Source organism: Macaca thibetana, chromosome 9 (genome assembly GCF_024542745.1).
Source record: "Macaca thibetana thibetana isolate TM-01 chromosome 9, ASM2454274v1, whole genome shotgun sequence".
NCBI lineage: Eukaryota > Metazoa > Chordata > Mammalia > Primates > Cercopithecidae > Macaca > Macaca thibetana.
The window spans coordinates 93,325,037-93,340,013 of record NC_065586.1 but is presented as its reverse complement, the minus strand read 5'-3'; the positions used below and the strand labels follow the sequence as shown (position 1 = coordinate 93,340,013).

At 46.0% G+C, this 14,977-nt stretch overlaps 2 protein-coding genes across 5 annotated transcripts in view; one reads left to right on the top strand and one right to left on the bottom strand.

Annotated features, from left to right (window-relative positions):
- The window catches only part of PGAM1 (phosphoglycerate mutase 1), a 1,080,404-nt gene that overhangs the window by 131,521 nt on the left and 933,906 nt on the right, over positions 1-14,977 (bottom strand). The window lies entirely within an intron of this gene.
- The window catches only part of ARHGAP19 (Rho GTPase activating protein 19), an 80,456-nt gene continuing 72,778 nt past the window's right edge, over positions 7,300-14,977 (top strand). For all 4 annotated transcript variants that reach the window (XM_050802899.1, XM_050802898.1, XM_050802896.1 and 1 more), the window contains exon 1: positions 7,300-7,397. In XM_050802899.1, the coding sequence (XP_050658856.1) occupies positions 7,342-7,397 (56 nt within the window). In that variant the 5' untranslated portion in view covers positions 7,300-7,341. The remainder of the gene's footprint in view (positions 7,398-14,977) is intronic.

The following is a 14,977-nucleotide window of genomic DNA, read 5'->3' as shown; positions in this document are numbered from 1 at the left end:
TTTAGTTTCCTTCCAACAAATCCAGTTTCTGTTTCTGTTAGGCAAGTCCATTTTCAGTGCTTGCAACTTTGCCTGACATATACATAAATGTTCAATTAGAGGGGATGATTTAAATAAATGCAGAAACATCTACAATGTGGAATACCATGCAGCAGTTCAAAAAAGTAATGGCAGAACTATGCACACAGATGTGGAAAGATCTCCATAATACATGTCTAAGGACAGTACAGTATATCACTCTTTATTTAAAAATTAAAACAAAGTTATGTACACCTTTTTTTTTTTTTGAGACGGAGTGTCGCTCTGTCGCCCGGGCTGGAGTGAAATGGTGTGATTTCAGCTCACTGCAACCTCCGCCTCCTGGATTCAAGCGATTCTCCCTGCCTCACCTTCCCAAGTAGGTGGGATTACAGGCATGTGCCACCACGCCTGGTTAATTTTTGTATTTTTAGTAGAGACGGGGTTTCCCCACGTTGGCCAGGCTGGTCTCAAACTCCTGACCTCAGGTGATCTGTCCGCCTCAGCCTCCCAAAGTGCTGGGATTACAGGCATGAGCCACCGTGCCCAGCCAAAATTATGTATTTCTCTATGCACGTGTGTGCTACCATTATAGTGAAATGCTAAAAGAGAAGGACTTTATTTGTTCATACCTATATTCCCAGGCCTAGGACAGTGTCTGGCACATAGTAGACACTCAATAAGTATTTGTTGAGTTAAAATATTATATAGAAAAAGATCTGGAAGGACACACATAAAACTGAAAATAGTGGTTTCTTAGAGGGACTAGAATGTAGACAAGGGTAAATTTTTATTCATATTACTTGAGTTTTTTAAATAATGAAAATATCTTTCTATATTACTTGTATAATTAAACAATAAAAAAAGAAAAGCACTAAATATTAACAGGTGACTGGATGTGGTGGCTCATGCCTGTAATCCTAACACTTTGAAGGGTCAAGGTGGAAGGATCACTTGAAGACAGGAGTTTGAGACCAGCCTGGGCAACATAGTGAGACTCTGTCTGTAGAAAAAAAAAGAAATATTAACAAGTGAAAAGAAAGCCATTAAAATGGTAATTTCAAAGATGGTTTTATAATGAATACAAGTTGGGGAGCAAAGAAAGAAGGCAATTGGTATTCCAGGTAACCACGTGATATTTTGGTGGGAGTACTGGCTATTTTGACAAGAGAAAAATTACATTTTAGCTCTTGTTGCCCAGGCTGGAGTGCAATGGCGTGATCTCAGCCCACTGCAACCTCCATCTCTGGGGTTCAAGTGATTCTCCTGCCTCAGCCTCCCGAGTAGCTGGGATTATAGACGCCCGCCATCATGCCCAGCTAATTTTTGTATTTTTTTTTTTTAGTAGAGACACGGTTTCACCATGTTGGCCAGACTGGTCTTGAACTCCTGACTTTGTGACCCGCCTGCCTCGGCCTCCCAAAGTGCTGGCGTGAGCCACCGTGTCCAGCCTAGATTTTCTCTTTTTTTTTTTTTTTTGATGGAGTCTCGCTCTGTCACCCAGGCTGGAGTGCAGTGGCATGATCTTGGCTCACTGCAAGCTCTGCCTCCCAGGTTCATGCCATTCTCCTGCCCCAGCCTCCCCAGTAGCTGGGACTACAGGTGCCCACCACTACACCCAGCTAATTTTTTGTGTTTTAGTAGAGATGGGGTTTCACCATGTTAGCCAGGATGGTCTTGATCTCCGGACTTCGTGATCCGCCAGCCTCGGCCTCCCAAAGTACTGGGATTACAGGCGTGAGCCACCGCGCCCAGCCTAGATTTTCATTTTTTAAAAGATATTTAGTAGGCACCCTCACCCCATCCCTAACAAGATTAGAAAGCGATACAAGGCTCAGAAATGTTTATTGTGCACATGATGCTTTTGTATTTTGATGCGGGCATCAAAATTTCCTGCTTTGGGCCCAGCTCAGTGGCTCATGCCCATAATCCCAGCATTTTGGGAGGCCAAGGCGGGTGGATCACTTGAGGTCAGGAGTTCAAGACCAGCCTGGCCAACATGGTAAAACTCTGTCTCTACTACAAATATAAAAATTAGCCAGGCGTGGTGGTGCGCACTCATAGTCCCAGCTACTAGGGAGGCTGAGGCAGGAGAATCACCTGAACCTGAAAGGCAGAGGTTGCAGTGCAGTGACCTGAGATCGCACCATTGCCGTCCAGCCTGGGCGACAGAGCAAGACTTCATCTCAAAAAAAAAAAAAAGCCGGGCGCGGTGGCTCACGCCTGTAATCCCTGCACTTTGGGAGGCTGAGGCGGGCGGATCACGAGGTCAGGAGATCGAGACCATCCTGGCTAACACGGTGAAACCTCGTCTCTACTAAAATACAAAAAATTAGCCGGGCGCGTTTGCTGGCGCCTGTAGTCCCAGCTACTCGGGAGGCTGAGGCAGGAGAATGGCGCGAACCCGGGAGGCAGAGCTTGCAGTGAGCCGAGATGGTGCCACTGCACTCCAGCCTGGGCGACAAAGTGAAGACTCCGCCTCAAAAAAAAAAAAAAAAAAAGTCTTGCTTTAATTTAAACAGAGGGCAGAGCTAGAACAAAAGTATAAAACACAAAGATGCATCAAGGGCTGTGAGTCATCTGCACTGTTGAAGGGTGAAGTTAGAGGTGGGGTCAGGGGCAGATCTTCATTTTCTTCCTTTTCCAATATGTTCCTTTGTTGACTTACTTCCCAGCTTTCCTCCCTCCCTTTTTCCTTGCCATGGAGGCTAGGGCCTGGAAAAACAAAGATGGTTAGAACACCACTTTTGCCCCCAAAGCTCGCAGTCTTGTGGGGTAGGTAGATGGAGTTGTTGTGACATTCATGGCAGACTCAAGTCCGTGGGCTTGATCCTAAACCCTCCTGACAGTCTTGGCTTCTTCCCTTCTCCACACTTCTGAATTCCTAGGAGTCTGCTCCCTACTTTGATATTTAGCCCCCACCCAGCCCCCGTAATTCTAAACTATCTTATGTGGTATGTGACTTATATGTGTTCATTTTGTCTCCCTGAATCTACTGTAAACTGCTTGAGGGCTGGGGCCACCTTTCTGTGACCTTTTGTTGAACTAGGCTGTTGAAAACAAGATAACTTTCTTTTTTTTTTTTTTTTTTTTTTTTTTTTGAGACGGAGTCTTGCTCTGTCCCCCAGGCTGGAGTGCAGTGGCGCCATCTCGGCTCACTGCAAGCTCCGCCTCCTGGGTTTACGCCATTCTCCTGCCTCAGCCTCCCGAGTAGCTGGGACTACAGGCACCCGCCACCTCGCCCGGCTAGTTTTTTTTGTGTTTTTAGTAGAGACAGGGTTTCACCGTGTTAGCCAGGATGGTCTCGATCTCCTGACCTTGTGATCCGCCCGCCTCGGCCTCCCAAAGTGCTGGGATTACAGGCTTGAGCCACCGCACCCGGCCAACAAGATAACTTTCTGAACTGTCTTGAATTCATGCTGTACACACTTATCACCAGGCTGACAATCTGTACCTAAATAGAGAGCAAGGATGACTTCAGGGAAGTCATGATACCCTTGCAGAAACAAAGGCTTGTCAGCTGAGTTTGTGTTTTTACAGCACTCAGCGATGATACTTGCTTTTAATCAGAAGTCACAGCAGAACAGTTGGTTTTGAGGAGAAACACTTTTCTCTCTAGAGTAATTGATTACACTGTAACCGTGATGTAATGTGTGGTCCTTATCACACAGCCATGGAGATAGATGTGTTATCTGATAAGGGAGAGAAGAGAGTTTAGCATTCTTTTATTTCTTTATTTATTTTAGAGACAGGGTCTTACTATGTTGCCCAGGCTGGAGTGCAGTGGCTATGCACAGGCACAATTCCACTACTGGTCAGCATAAGGTTTTTTTTGTTGGTTTGTTTTTGTTTTGAGACGGAGTCTCACTCTATCGACCAGGCTGGAGTGCAATGGCGCAGTCTCTGCTCACTGCAACCTCCGCCTCCCAGGTTCAAGCAATTCTCCTGCCTCAGCCTCCGGAGTAGCTGGGATTACAGGTGCCCGCCATCACACCTGGCTAATTTTTTGTATTTTTAGTAGAGACAGGGTTTCGCCACGTTGGTCAGGCTGGTCTCGGGAGCTACTGTGCCCAGCAAGCATGGGGTTTTTGATATACTCTGCTTCCAACCTAGGCTGTATCACCCCTCCTTAGTCAACCTGGTGGCCCCCACTCCTGGGAGGTCACCAAGTTGATGCCACACTTAGTGCAGACACCCCATAGGCATAGTGCATTGCAATACAGAGCTCCTGGGCTCAGGCAATCCTCCCGCCTCAGCAGTAGCTGGGACTACAGGTGCATGCCCAGCAAGTTTAGCATTCTTTTAGCATTCTTTTTTTTGTTGTTGTTGAGACAGAGTCTTGCCCTGTTGCCCAGGTTGGAGTGCAATTCTCGGCTCACTGCAACCTCCGCCTCCCGGGTTCAAGCGATTCTTTCTGCCTCAGCCTCTTAAGTAGCTGGGATTACAGGAACGTGCTACCACGCCTGGCTAATTTTTTTGTATCTTCAGTAGAGACGGGGGTTTCACCATGTTGGCCAGGCTGGTCTTGAACTCCCGACCTTGTGATCCTCCCACCTCGGCCTCCCAAAGTCCTGGGATTACCAGTCTGAGCCACCACGCCCGTCTCAGTTTAGCATTCTTAATATTCATCATGTCGTCTCCAACATTGATCTAATCTTAGTATGTTCTAGACACAGTGCTACCAAGCCGTTTTTCAGAAATTATCTTATTTACTCTTCACTATACCCTTGTGAGACTTACTATCCTTATTTTACAGAAGAGGAAATGGAATCAGAAAGTCAAGTAACTTGTTCAGGGTCACACAGCTAGAAACTCTGGAGCCAGGATTTGAACTTGGATTTATTAACTCCGGAGTCCATGCTTTTAAATACTGTGTTGTATTTTCCCAAACATTATATAAACATATGATTCGTCCAGGTGTGGTGGCTCATGCCTGTAATCCCAGCACTTTGGGAGGCCCAGGTGGGTGGATCACCTGAGGTGAGGAGTTCGAGACCAGACTGGCCAATATGGCAAACCCCGTCTCTACTAAAAATACAAAAATTAGCCAGGCATGGTGGTGGGTGCTTGTAGCCTCAGCTATTCAGGAGGCTGAGGCAGGAGAGTTGCTTGAACCTGGGAGATGGAGTTTGCAGTGATCTGAGATCATGCCACTGCACTCCTGCCTGGGCAACAGAGCGAGACTCCATCTCAAAAAAAATGAGATGAGAGTTTTCATCAAAACAAATGAACCAGAAATATAGTTTTGTGGCATTCCTCCTAGTTGCAGTGGTAATACTTTAAAGTTTTAAATAGTTTTTCTTTTGTGAAAGCATCAATTTCATTCAATCAGTCAATCAATCCATGTGCTGGGTATCATGGGACTAGAAACAAAACTAGTTCCTATTTTGAGGGAAGGGCAGAATTTGAGCCTTGGGTTCCTTGCTTTGTATATATAGCAATTGACACAACCTGGATTTTCTTCTTTCTTTCTTTTTTTTTTTTTTTTTTGAGACAGAGTCTCGCTCTGTAGCCCAGGCTGGAGTGCAGTGGCCGGATCTCAGCTCACTGCAAGCTCCGCCTCCCGGGTTCACGCCATTCTCCGGCCTCAGCCTCCCGAGTAGCTGGGACCACAGGCGCGGCCACCTCGCCCGGCTAATATTTTTGTGTTTTTAGTAGAGACGGGGTTTCGCCGTGTTAGCCAGGATGGTCTCGATCTCCTGACCTTGTGATCCGCCCGTCTCGGCCTCCCAAAGTGCTGGAATTACAGGCTTGAGCCACCGTGCCCGGCCAGTACAGAGTTCTTTGTGAAAGTTTACTGAGGGAATTGATTTATACAATGGGCGTCATGGGAGGTCTTTGAGTCAGTGACATTTAAGTTTTGACCTGAAAGCCAAAAAAGTGGAAAAATGGTCTAGCCAGAAAAAGCAACACGTACAAAGGCCCTGAGACAGTTGAGAAAGTGAAGCATGTGCAGTACAGTTTAGTAAAAAGGAGGCAGAGTGCAGGGAGAGCCCCAGGTGGCAGGATATCAGAAGGATCAATACAGAAATTTCCTACAAAAGTCCAGCATAGGAAAACAATATGGGAAAAAAATAAAAACCAACAATGCTCAAAATTTACAATGTTCTCACATATGTTGCCTCAATTAATCCCTAGGAGAAGTGTGTGCTGCAGGGAGGACAAGGATAATTATGGTTATTCCTACCATTGAGGATTAAAGTTTAGTTTGGGACAAAGTCATGCAGCTTTTGGTTCCATGGTTCATATCACAGAGGCAAACTCTGTGGGTTCTCTGGGAAGCTGGAAGGGAGTGGGTGTATTGAAGCAGAAATGATCGACTCCAGCCTGGCCAACAGAGTGAAACCCCATCTCTACAAAAAGTACAAAAATTTGCCCTGTGTGGTAGTATGCTGCAATATTGTACTGCGATCCAGCCTGGGAGACAGAGGGAGACCCTGTCTCAAAAAAAAAAAAAAAAAAAAAAAAAAAAAAGGAAAGAAAGAAAGGAAGAAAGAAATGACCTATGGCTGGGGCTATGCTGAGTATCTGAAGAAAGAAGGCTTTGAACTATACGTTTAAAAGCAAGTACTTCTAGGTTGCCACTCCCTGCCTGTGCTTGAGGGATTTCTCTCCGGGTCAAGACAGAGAATGAGTCTTGCATTAAATTAAATTAAATTAATTAATTAATTAATTTATGGCCAGGTGCGGTGGCTCATGCCTGTAATCCCAGCACTTTGGGAGGCTGAGGTGGGAGGATTGCTTGAGCTCAGGAGTTCGAGACCAGCCTGAGCAACATGGTGAAACCCTGTCTCAACGGAAAAAAAAAAAAATAAAAAAAAATTGTAAAAAATTATTTATTTTCAACTTTTATTTTAAATTTAGGGGGTACATGAGTAGGTTTGTTATTGTGTATACTGTGTGATGCTGAGATACAGGGTACGGAGTCTTGCATTTTAGAACGTGATGAGTCACTTTCAAAGTTGACAGTTCTATAATTCCGTGATTTACATATCAGGGCAAAATTTGAGCATAGGCTGATGATTTCTGACTTGAACCTAAAAGTCTGTGGAATCGGAGGGTTCATCAAAATGAGAAACTACAACTCCCGGCAGGCCTCGGGGCTGGGTAGTCTTCCGCGCCCCTCCCTTTTTTTTCTGCCAGAGCTGGGAACGACCAATGACGGTTAGCCATTTGAATAGACCAATAACACATTAAACGGTTCAGGTTGAGGAGGGGCGGTCGAGTCATCCAATCGCACGGAAGAGGTGAAAACATATTAGCCAATCCAAATATGTGGGGGCGGGACCTAGGTGGGGCGGTGACAGAAGTTTGCTGACGAAGATGGCGACTGAGGCACAGAGTGAAGGGGAGGTACCAGCTTGCGAATCCGGCCGGAGGTGAGCTGAGTTTGGTCCAGTTTCCTGGGAAACGCGGCCTTGGGCTGTTAGTCCTGCCGCCTTTGCCTTGGGTCACGGTGACGCACGGTTCGGGCTTTGTTTCTTTCTCCCATGGTGTTTCTCGCCGTCGCGCCTGCAGGGGCTGAGGCGCGGGGGTCGGGCCTCCGCGCTGGGCTCCAGCCAAGTCTCCCACTCCGTCCTGCCGCTGCCCGAGAGGGCTCCACCCGCTGCGCTGGCTGCGGACGTCCAGCTGGGGTGGCAGCGCTGATCGCCTTGGCGCCGAGACTCCTCTTGATGGCGAGGAAACGGAAGACTAGGGCTGTTTAGCGAATTCCTCACCGTAACACACAGCTTTTCACAACTTCCCCAAGGCACTTAGTGCATTCAGGTCCGAGCAAGGATTTGAGTGTCAATTGGAAATGGTGTTGAGTCCTTGGGCCAGTTTTTAAACCTGGTCTCGACTTCAGTTTCTTCATCTGCAAAGGGACATGAGGATGCCTATTTCCAAGAGTCAAGATTGAATAAGACAATCTATTTAAAGCTAGCATTGAGCTTAGCCTATAATGACAACTCTACGCGATAGATTTTCTTCTTCCTAGTTGAACAACTAAGGAGCAGATGTGAGACGGATCTGTAGTCCAGGGCATCATGACTTTATTTCCACAGGGTGTTCTTTCCTAAACAGCCACTCCGAGATTTAGCGTTTCCAGGAGAGAATTTCGAGGTGGTGTTGCCTTAGCCTTGAGACCTAAGTTGTCTTAATTGGTTGCAATTTTGTTTTTGGTATAATTCAATAGATTGAGTTTATTTACCTTGCTCCAGCGTAACTCAGTAAAATACTTCGGTTTGGTGTCTTTTGGTTCCATTTGTACCGAATAGGAGATTCCAAGAATCTTGGGAAACTAATGACTTTGTGACCCGACTTCTTCCTGAGCCCAGATGAGCGTGGTTGAGTGTGTTGTTTAAAATATGATACGGGGCCGGGTTTGGTGGCTCACGCGTGTAATCCCAGCACTTTGGGAGGCCGAGGCGAGCAGATCACCTGAGGTCAGGAGTTCGAGACCAGCCTGGCCAACATGATGAAACCCCGTCTCTACTAAAAATACAATAATTAGCTGGGCGTGGTGGTGGGTGCCCATAGTCCCGGCTAGTCTCGAGGCTGAGGCGGAGGTTGCAGTGAGCCGAGATCGTGCCATTGCATTCCACCCTGGATGACAGAGCAAGACTTCGTCTCAAAATAAATAAATAAATAAAAATAAAATAAAATATGATACGCAAGAGTTTTCCACTCTTGAAGCTGCCTATAAATGGTTGATCATTTTTGTTTTGCCCGGGAACTGTAGAGGTGATTGATACATTTGATTAGATCATCCTTCATCCAGTTCTTTAAAAAATTCTAAATTTTGGTGAAAATGTGAGGACAAGTAAAATACTATTCCATAGCAAGAGGAGTTTGAATTTCTTTTCTTTTCTTTTCTTTCTTTCTTTCTTTCTTTCTTTCTTTCTTTCTTTCTTCGTTCGTTCGTTCGTTCGTTCGTTCGTTCGTTCTTTTTTTTTTTTTTTTTTTTTTGAGACGGAGCCTCGCTCTGTCGCCCAGGCTGGAGTGCAGTGGCGCGATCTCGGCTCACTGCAAGCTCTGCCTCCCGGGTTCACGCCATTCTCCTGCCTCAGCCTCCCCAGTAGCTGGGAGTACAGGCGCCCGCCACCTCGCCCAGCTAGTTTTTTGTATTTTTTAGTAGAGACGGGGTTTCACCGTGTTAACCAGGATGGTCTCGGTCTCCTGACCTCGTGATCCGCCCGTCTCGGCCTCCCAAAGTGCTGGGATTACAGGCTTGAGCCACCGCGCCCGGCCACTTTCTTTTTTTTTTTTTTAAAACACAGGGGCTCCTTCTGTCGCCCAGGCTGGAGTGCAGTGGTGCGATCACAGGTCCCTGCAGCCTTAACCTCCTGGGCTCAGTTGATCCTCCCTCCTCAGTCTCTTGAGTAGTTGGGACTACAGGCACATGCCACTATGCCCAGCTAGTGTTGTTGTTGTTGTTTGTAGAAACCAGGATCTTGCCATGTTGCCCTGGGTGGTCTTGAGTTCCTGGCATAAGTGATCCTCCTGCCTTAGGCTCCCAAAGTGCTGGGATTATAGGTGTGAGCCACTGCGCCTGGCCTGAATTTCTTTGTAGTCTATTGCCAGTTGAATTTAAATTTTGAGTGAGAGTATTAGTTAATTACATGATCAGTAGGTATTCATACAATCTTACCTGAACCTGAAACCATTTCATCAATTCCATATTGTAAAAGAGAAGTGGGCTGGGCGCGATGGCTCACGCCTGTAATCCTAGCACTTTGAGAGGCCCAGGCCGGTGGATCAGCTGAGCTCAGGAGTTCGAGATCAGCCTGGGGAACACAGTGAAACCCCGTCTCTACTAAAAACACACAAAATTAGCCGAGTGTGGTGGCGTGTGCCTGTAATCCCACCTACTTGGGAGGCTGAGACAGGAGAATTGCTTGCACTCAGGAGGTGGAGGTTGCAGTGAGCCGAGATAGCGTGCCATTGCCCTCCAGCCTGGGTGACAGAGCGAGACTATGTTTCAAAAAAAAAAAAAAAAAAAAGAAGAACCCGGGTGCGGTGGCTCACGCCTGTGGTCACAGCACTTTGGGAGGCTGAGGCGGGTGGATCATGAGGTCAGGAGATCGAGACCATCCTGGTTAGCACAGTGAAACCCTGTCTCTACTAAAAATCCAAAAAAAAATTAGCGGGGCGTGGTGGCACGCACCTGTAGTCCCAGCTACTCGGGAGGCTGAGGCAGGAGAATCGCTTGAACCTGGGAGGTGGAGGTTGCAGTGAGCTGAGATCACGCCACTGTACTCTGGCCTGGGCAACAGAGTGAGACTCCATCTCAAAAAAAAAAAGAAAAAATAAAGAAGAGAAGTTTGGGGTTTCTGTAAGGCATTTTGAGGGCAGGACACACATGTATTTATTACATATTCCCAGTGCTTAGCTTTGTGTCGGTGGTCAATAATTAGTGAATAATAGTCTGTCATTTCTAAGAAAAATATTTTCTCGTGGTGATAAATACAAATTCTTTCTTGCTCTGCAGGGATTAATCTTTATTATTTATTTATTTATTTATTTATTTTTTTGAGGCAGAGTCTTGCTCTGTCGCCAGGCTGGAGTGCAGTGGCACGATTTCAGCTCACTGCAACCTCTGCCTCCCAGGTTCAAGCGATTCTCCTGCCTCAGCCTCCCAAGTAGCTGGGACTACAGGTGCGTGCCACCACACTCAGCTAATTTTTGTATTTTTAGTAGAGACGGTGTTTCACCATGTTGGCCAGGATGGTTTCGATCTCTTGACCTCGTGATCCGCCCGCCTCAGCCTCCCAAAGTGCTGGGATTACAGGCCTGAGCCACCGCGCCCGGCTGCAGGTATTAATCTTTCTAATGTTCTGTTGATAGTGTGGTCCTTGTATTCCATAAAGAGGAAAAAATGGTCTGATTTGCACAGATGAATACATATTTAAATATTGAATGCAGAATATGTGATCATTTAGAACTGCCCAGCTTTTTGTTTTTTCATCAGTATTTTAACACTGCTTCTAATAATTACAAATGCTTTAACTGCTTTTAATAAAATATTTATTTATTTATTTATTTATTTATTTATTTATTTTTGAGATGGAGTTTTGCTCTTGTTGCCCAGGCTGTAATGCAGTGGCATGATCTTGGCTCACTGCAACCTCCACCTCCTGGGTTCAAGCGATTCTCCTGCCTCAGTGTCCCGAGTAGCTGGGATTACAGGCATATGCCACCACGCCTGGCTAATTTTGTGTTTTTAGTAGAGATGAGGTTTCTCCATGTTGGTCAGGCTGGTCTCGAACTCCCGACCTCAGGTCATCCGCCTGCCTCAGCCTCCCAAAGTGTTGGGATTACAGGCGTTAGCCACCATACCCAGCCAAAATATTTATTTTTAAAAACTTATTATGATTTTTTTTGAGACTGGATCTCACTTTGTGACCCAGGCTGAAGTGTAGTGGCACGATCATGGCTCACTATAGCCACGACCTGCTGGGCTCAAGCAATCCTCCCACTTCAGCCTCTCAAGTAGCTGGGACCACAGGCATGCGCCACCACACTCAGCTAATTTTTAAAATTTATTCTAGGGACTGAGTCTCCCTATGTTGCTCAGGCGGGCCTCAAACTCCTGGGCTCAAGCATTCCTCTTGGCCCCCAAAGTGTTGGGATTATAGGTGTGAGCCACTGCACCTGGCCAAAGATTTAAACAAGGAAACATTGCTCTGCCTATAAAGATTCCCATGTTATGTTTTTGACCTGTTGATGAGGAACACCCTCTCCCTTCCATTTCTGGTCTTTATTAAGTAGAATAATCCTTTACAATTTAACACATTTCATTTGTTATACTTTCAAGTTACTCTTAAGAGGACAATACTAAAGGGGAATTCACAAATAGAAAATATCCACTGCCGAGCATGGTGGCTCACGCCTGTAATCCCAGTATTTTGGGAGGGGGAGGCAGAGACAGGAGGATCACCTGAGGCCAGGAGTTCGAGACTAGCCTGGGCAATATAGGGAGACTCTATAAAAACATAAAAACACATAGTCAGGTGTGGTGATGCACGCCTGTGGTTCCAGCTACTTGGGAGGCTAAGGTGGGAGGATCACTTGAGCTCGGGAGGTGGAGGCTGCAAAGAGCCATCATCCTGCCATTGCACTCTAGCCTGGGTGACAGAGTGAGACCCTGTACAAACAACAACAACAACAAAAACAAAAAAAGAAACTATCCACTTTACCAATAACAGTATAAACATAATAGAGACCTTTAAGGGTCAAAGAGAAAAGGTGAAAGCCAGAAATGAAATAAAGCTACTTCTCCTCATAATTGGCAGTAGGGAAATACACACAGCTTAGTATTTTTTAATTAAAAAGAGACATTAAAAGAAAGTGCTAACTATTATTACATGAAGAGCCAGCTTAGGAACAGACTGTAGAATGCCTGGAAATGTTTCTGGAGGACAGGGGAGGTGCCTGAAGATGTGGAAAGGGTTCTATATCCTGTTAATTTACGTATCCCTTAGGTATGGAATACTGGTTAGTAAACATGACTTCCTGAGCCTTGTTTTTTTGAGACAGAGTCTCACTCTGTGGCACAGGCTGGAGTGCAGTGGTGCAATGTTGGCTCACTGTAACCTCCGCCTTCTGGGTTCAGGCAATTCTCCTGCCTCAGCCTCCTGAGTAGCTGGGAACTACAGGCATGTGCCACCATATCCAGCTAATTTTTGTATTTTTATTTTTTTTTTAATTAATTTATTTTTTTTTTGAGACGGAGTCTCGCTGTGTCTCCCAGGCTGGAGTGCAGTGGCGTGATCTCGGCTCACTGCAAGCTCCGCCTCCCGGGTTCACGCCATTCTCCCGCCTCAGCCTCCCAAGTAGCTGAGACTACAGGCGCCCGCCACCATGCCCGGCTAGTTTTTTGTATTTTTAGTAGAGACGGGGTTTCACCATGTTAGCCAGGATAGTCTCGATCTCCTGACCTCGTGATCCACCCGCCTCGGCCTCCCAAAGTGCTGGGATTACAGGCTTGAGCCACCGCGCCCGGCCAATTTTTGTATTTTTAGTAGAGACAGGTTTCATCATGTCGGCCAGGCTGGTCTCAAACTCCTGACCTCAGGTGATTCACCCGCCTTGGCCTCCCAAAGTGTTGGGATTACAGGTGTGAGCCACTGCACCTGGCCTGAGCCTTTTTTGTTAAATTGCTTTTTCTTTTTTTTTTTTTTTGAGACGGAGTCTCGCTTTGTCACCCAGGCTGGAGTGCAGTGGCCGGATCTCAGCTCACTGCAAGCTCCGCCTCCCAGGTTTACGCCATTCTCCTGCCTCAGCCTCCCGAGTAGCTGGGACTACAGGCGCCCACCACCTCGCCCGGCTAGCTTTTTGTATTTTTTTTTAGTAGAGACGGGGTTTCACCCTGTTAGCCAGGATGGTCTCGATCTCCTGACCTCGTGATCCGCCCGTCTCGGCCTCCCAAAGTGCTGGGATTACAGGCTTGAGCCACCGCGCCCGGCCTAAATTGCTTTTTCTATAATAAGACAGTAATGTGTTCCTTTGAGAAAAATGATTCAACCTTTATTGATCCCAGGAAGACTTGTCCTTATATGCACAAGGTAAGTGAGAAAACCTGGTTTAAATATCTGAATCTAGTTTTGTATTTGTGCTGTTAAATTCTTTTTTCTTTTTTTTTTTTTTTTTTTTTGAGATAGAGTCTTGCTCTGTCGCCCAGGCTGGAGTGCAGTGGTGCGATCTCGGTTCACTGCAAACTTCATCTCCCAGTTTCACACCATTCTCCTGCCTCAGCCTCCTGAGTAGCTGGGACTACAGGTGCCCGCCACCATGCTTGGCTAATTTTTTTTTTTTTTTTGTATTTTTAGTAGGGACGGGGTTTCACCGTGTTAGCCAGGATGATCTCAATCTCCTGACCTTGTGATTCGCCTGCCTCGGCCTCCCAAAGTGCTGGGATTTCAGGCATGAGCCACCATGCCTGGCCTGTGCTGTTAAATTCTATCTGAAGGGTAATGAGGAGTAGATTTCTTCAGGGGATTTTCTTGAATATGGTTTTATTTTACATTTTATCAATGATCAGGTTGAGAGTTTGATCATATTTGTAAACAAGGCCTGTCTTGGAAGGAGGGGAAGGAAGAAAATAGAATTTTAAAATTAATCTGCATAAACTGGTAAGTGGCATGAAACCACAGCATAAAGCAAAGCAGATACTGTTGCACAAGTTTTCTTTGGTCAGAACAAGTGGGTTGGTAGTATTATAAAGAGTGATATTGGAAATCTGTACACTTTTTGTTGTAAACATTAAATTTGGCTTAGGCCAGGTGTGGTGGCTCATGCCTGTAATTGCAGCACTTTGGGAGGCTGAGGCGGGCAGATCACTTGAGGTCAGGAGTTCGAGACCAGCCTGGCCAACATGGTGAAACACTGTCTCTACTAAAAATATAAAAATTAGCTGGGTGTGTGGCGGGTGCCTGTAATCCCAGCTACTGGGGAGGCTGAGGCAGGAGAATTGCTTGAACCCGGGAGGTGGAGGTTGCAGTGAGCTGAGATCGTGCCACTGTACTCCAGCCTGGGCGACAGAGAGAGAGAGACTCTGTCTCTAAAAAAAAAAAAAAAAAAAAGAAAGAAAATTAATCTGGATATAGTGGCACATACCCACAGTCCCAGCTACTTGGGAGGCTGAAGCAGGAGGATCACTTGATCTCAAGAGTTTGAGGCTGCAGGAAGCTAGAATGCCACCACTATACTCTGGCCTGGGTGACTGAGACCCTGTTGTTAAAAAAAAATAAGTAAAAATAAAAATAAATTTGTTTAAAAAAATTGTATTAAAAAACATAACCATGTATCATCTTACCTATTAAGTGTATAGTTAATTAATGTTAACTACATTTGCATTGTTCTGTGTCCAGCCATTTTTTATATGGAACATCTATAACCTACAAATCCATTGAAGCTTTAAGAGTATATACTTTCAGCATTGCACAGTGGCTCATGCCTGTAATCCCAGGACTTTGGG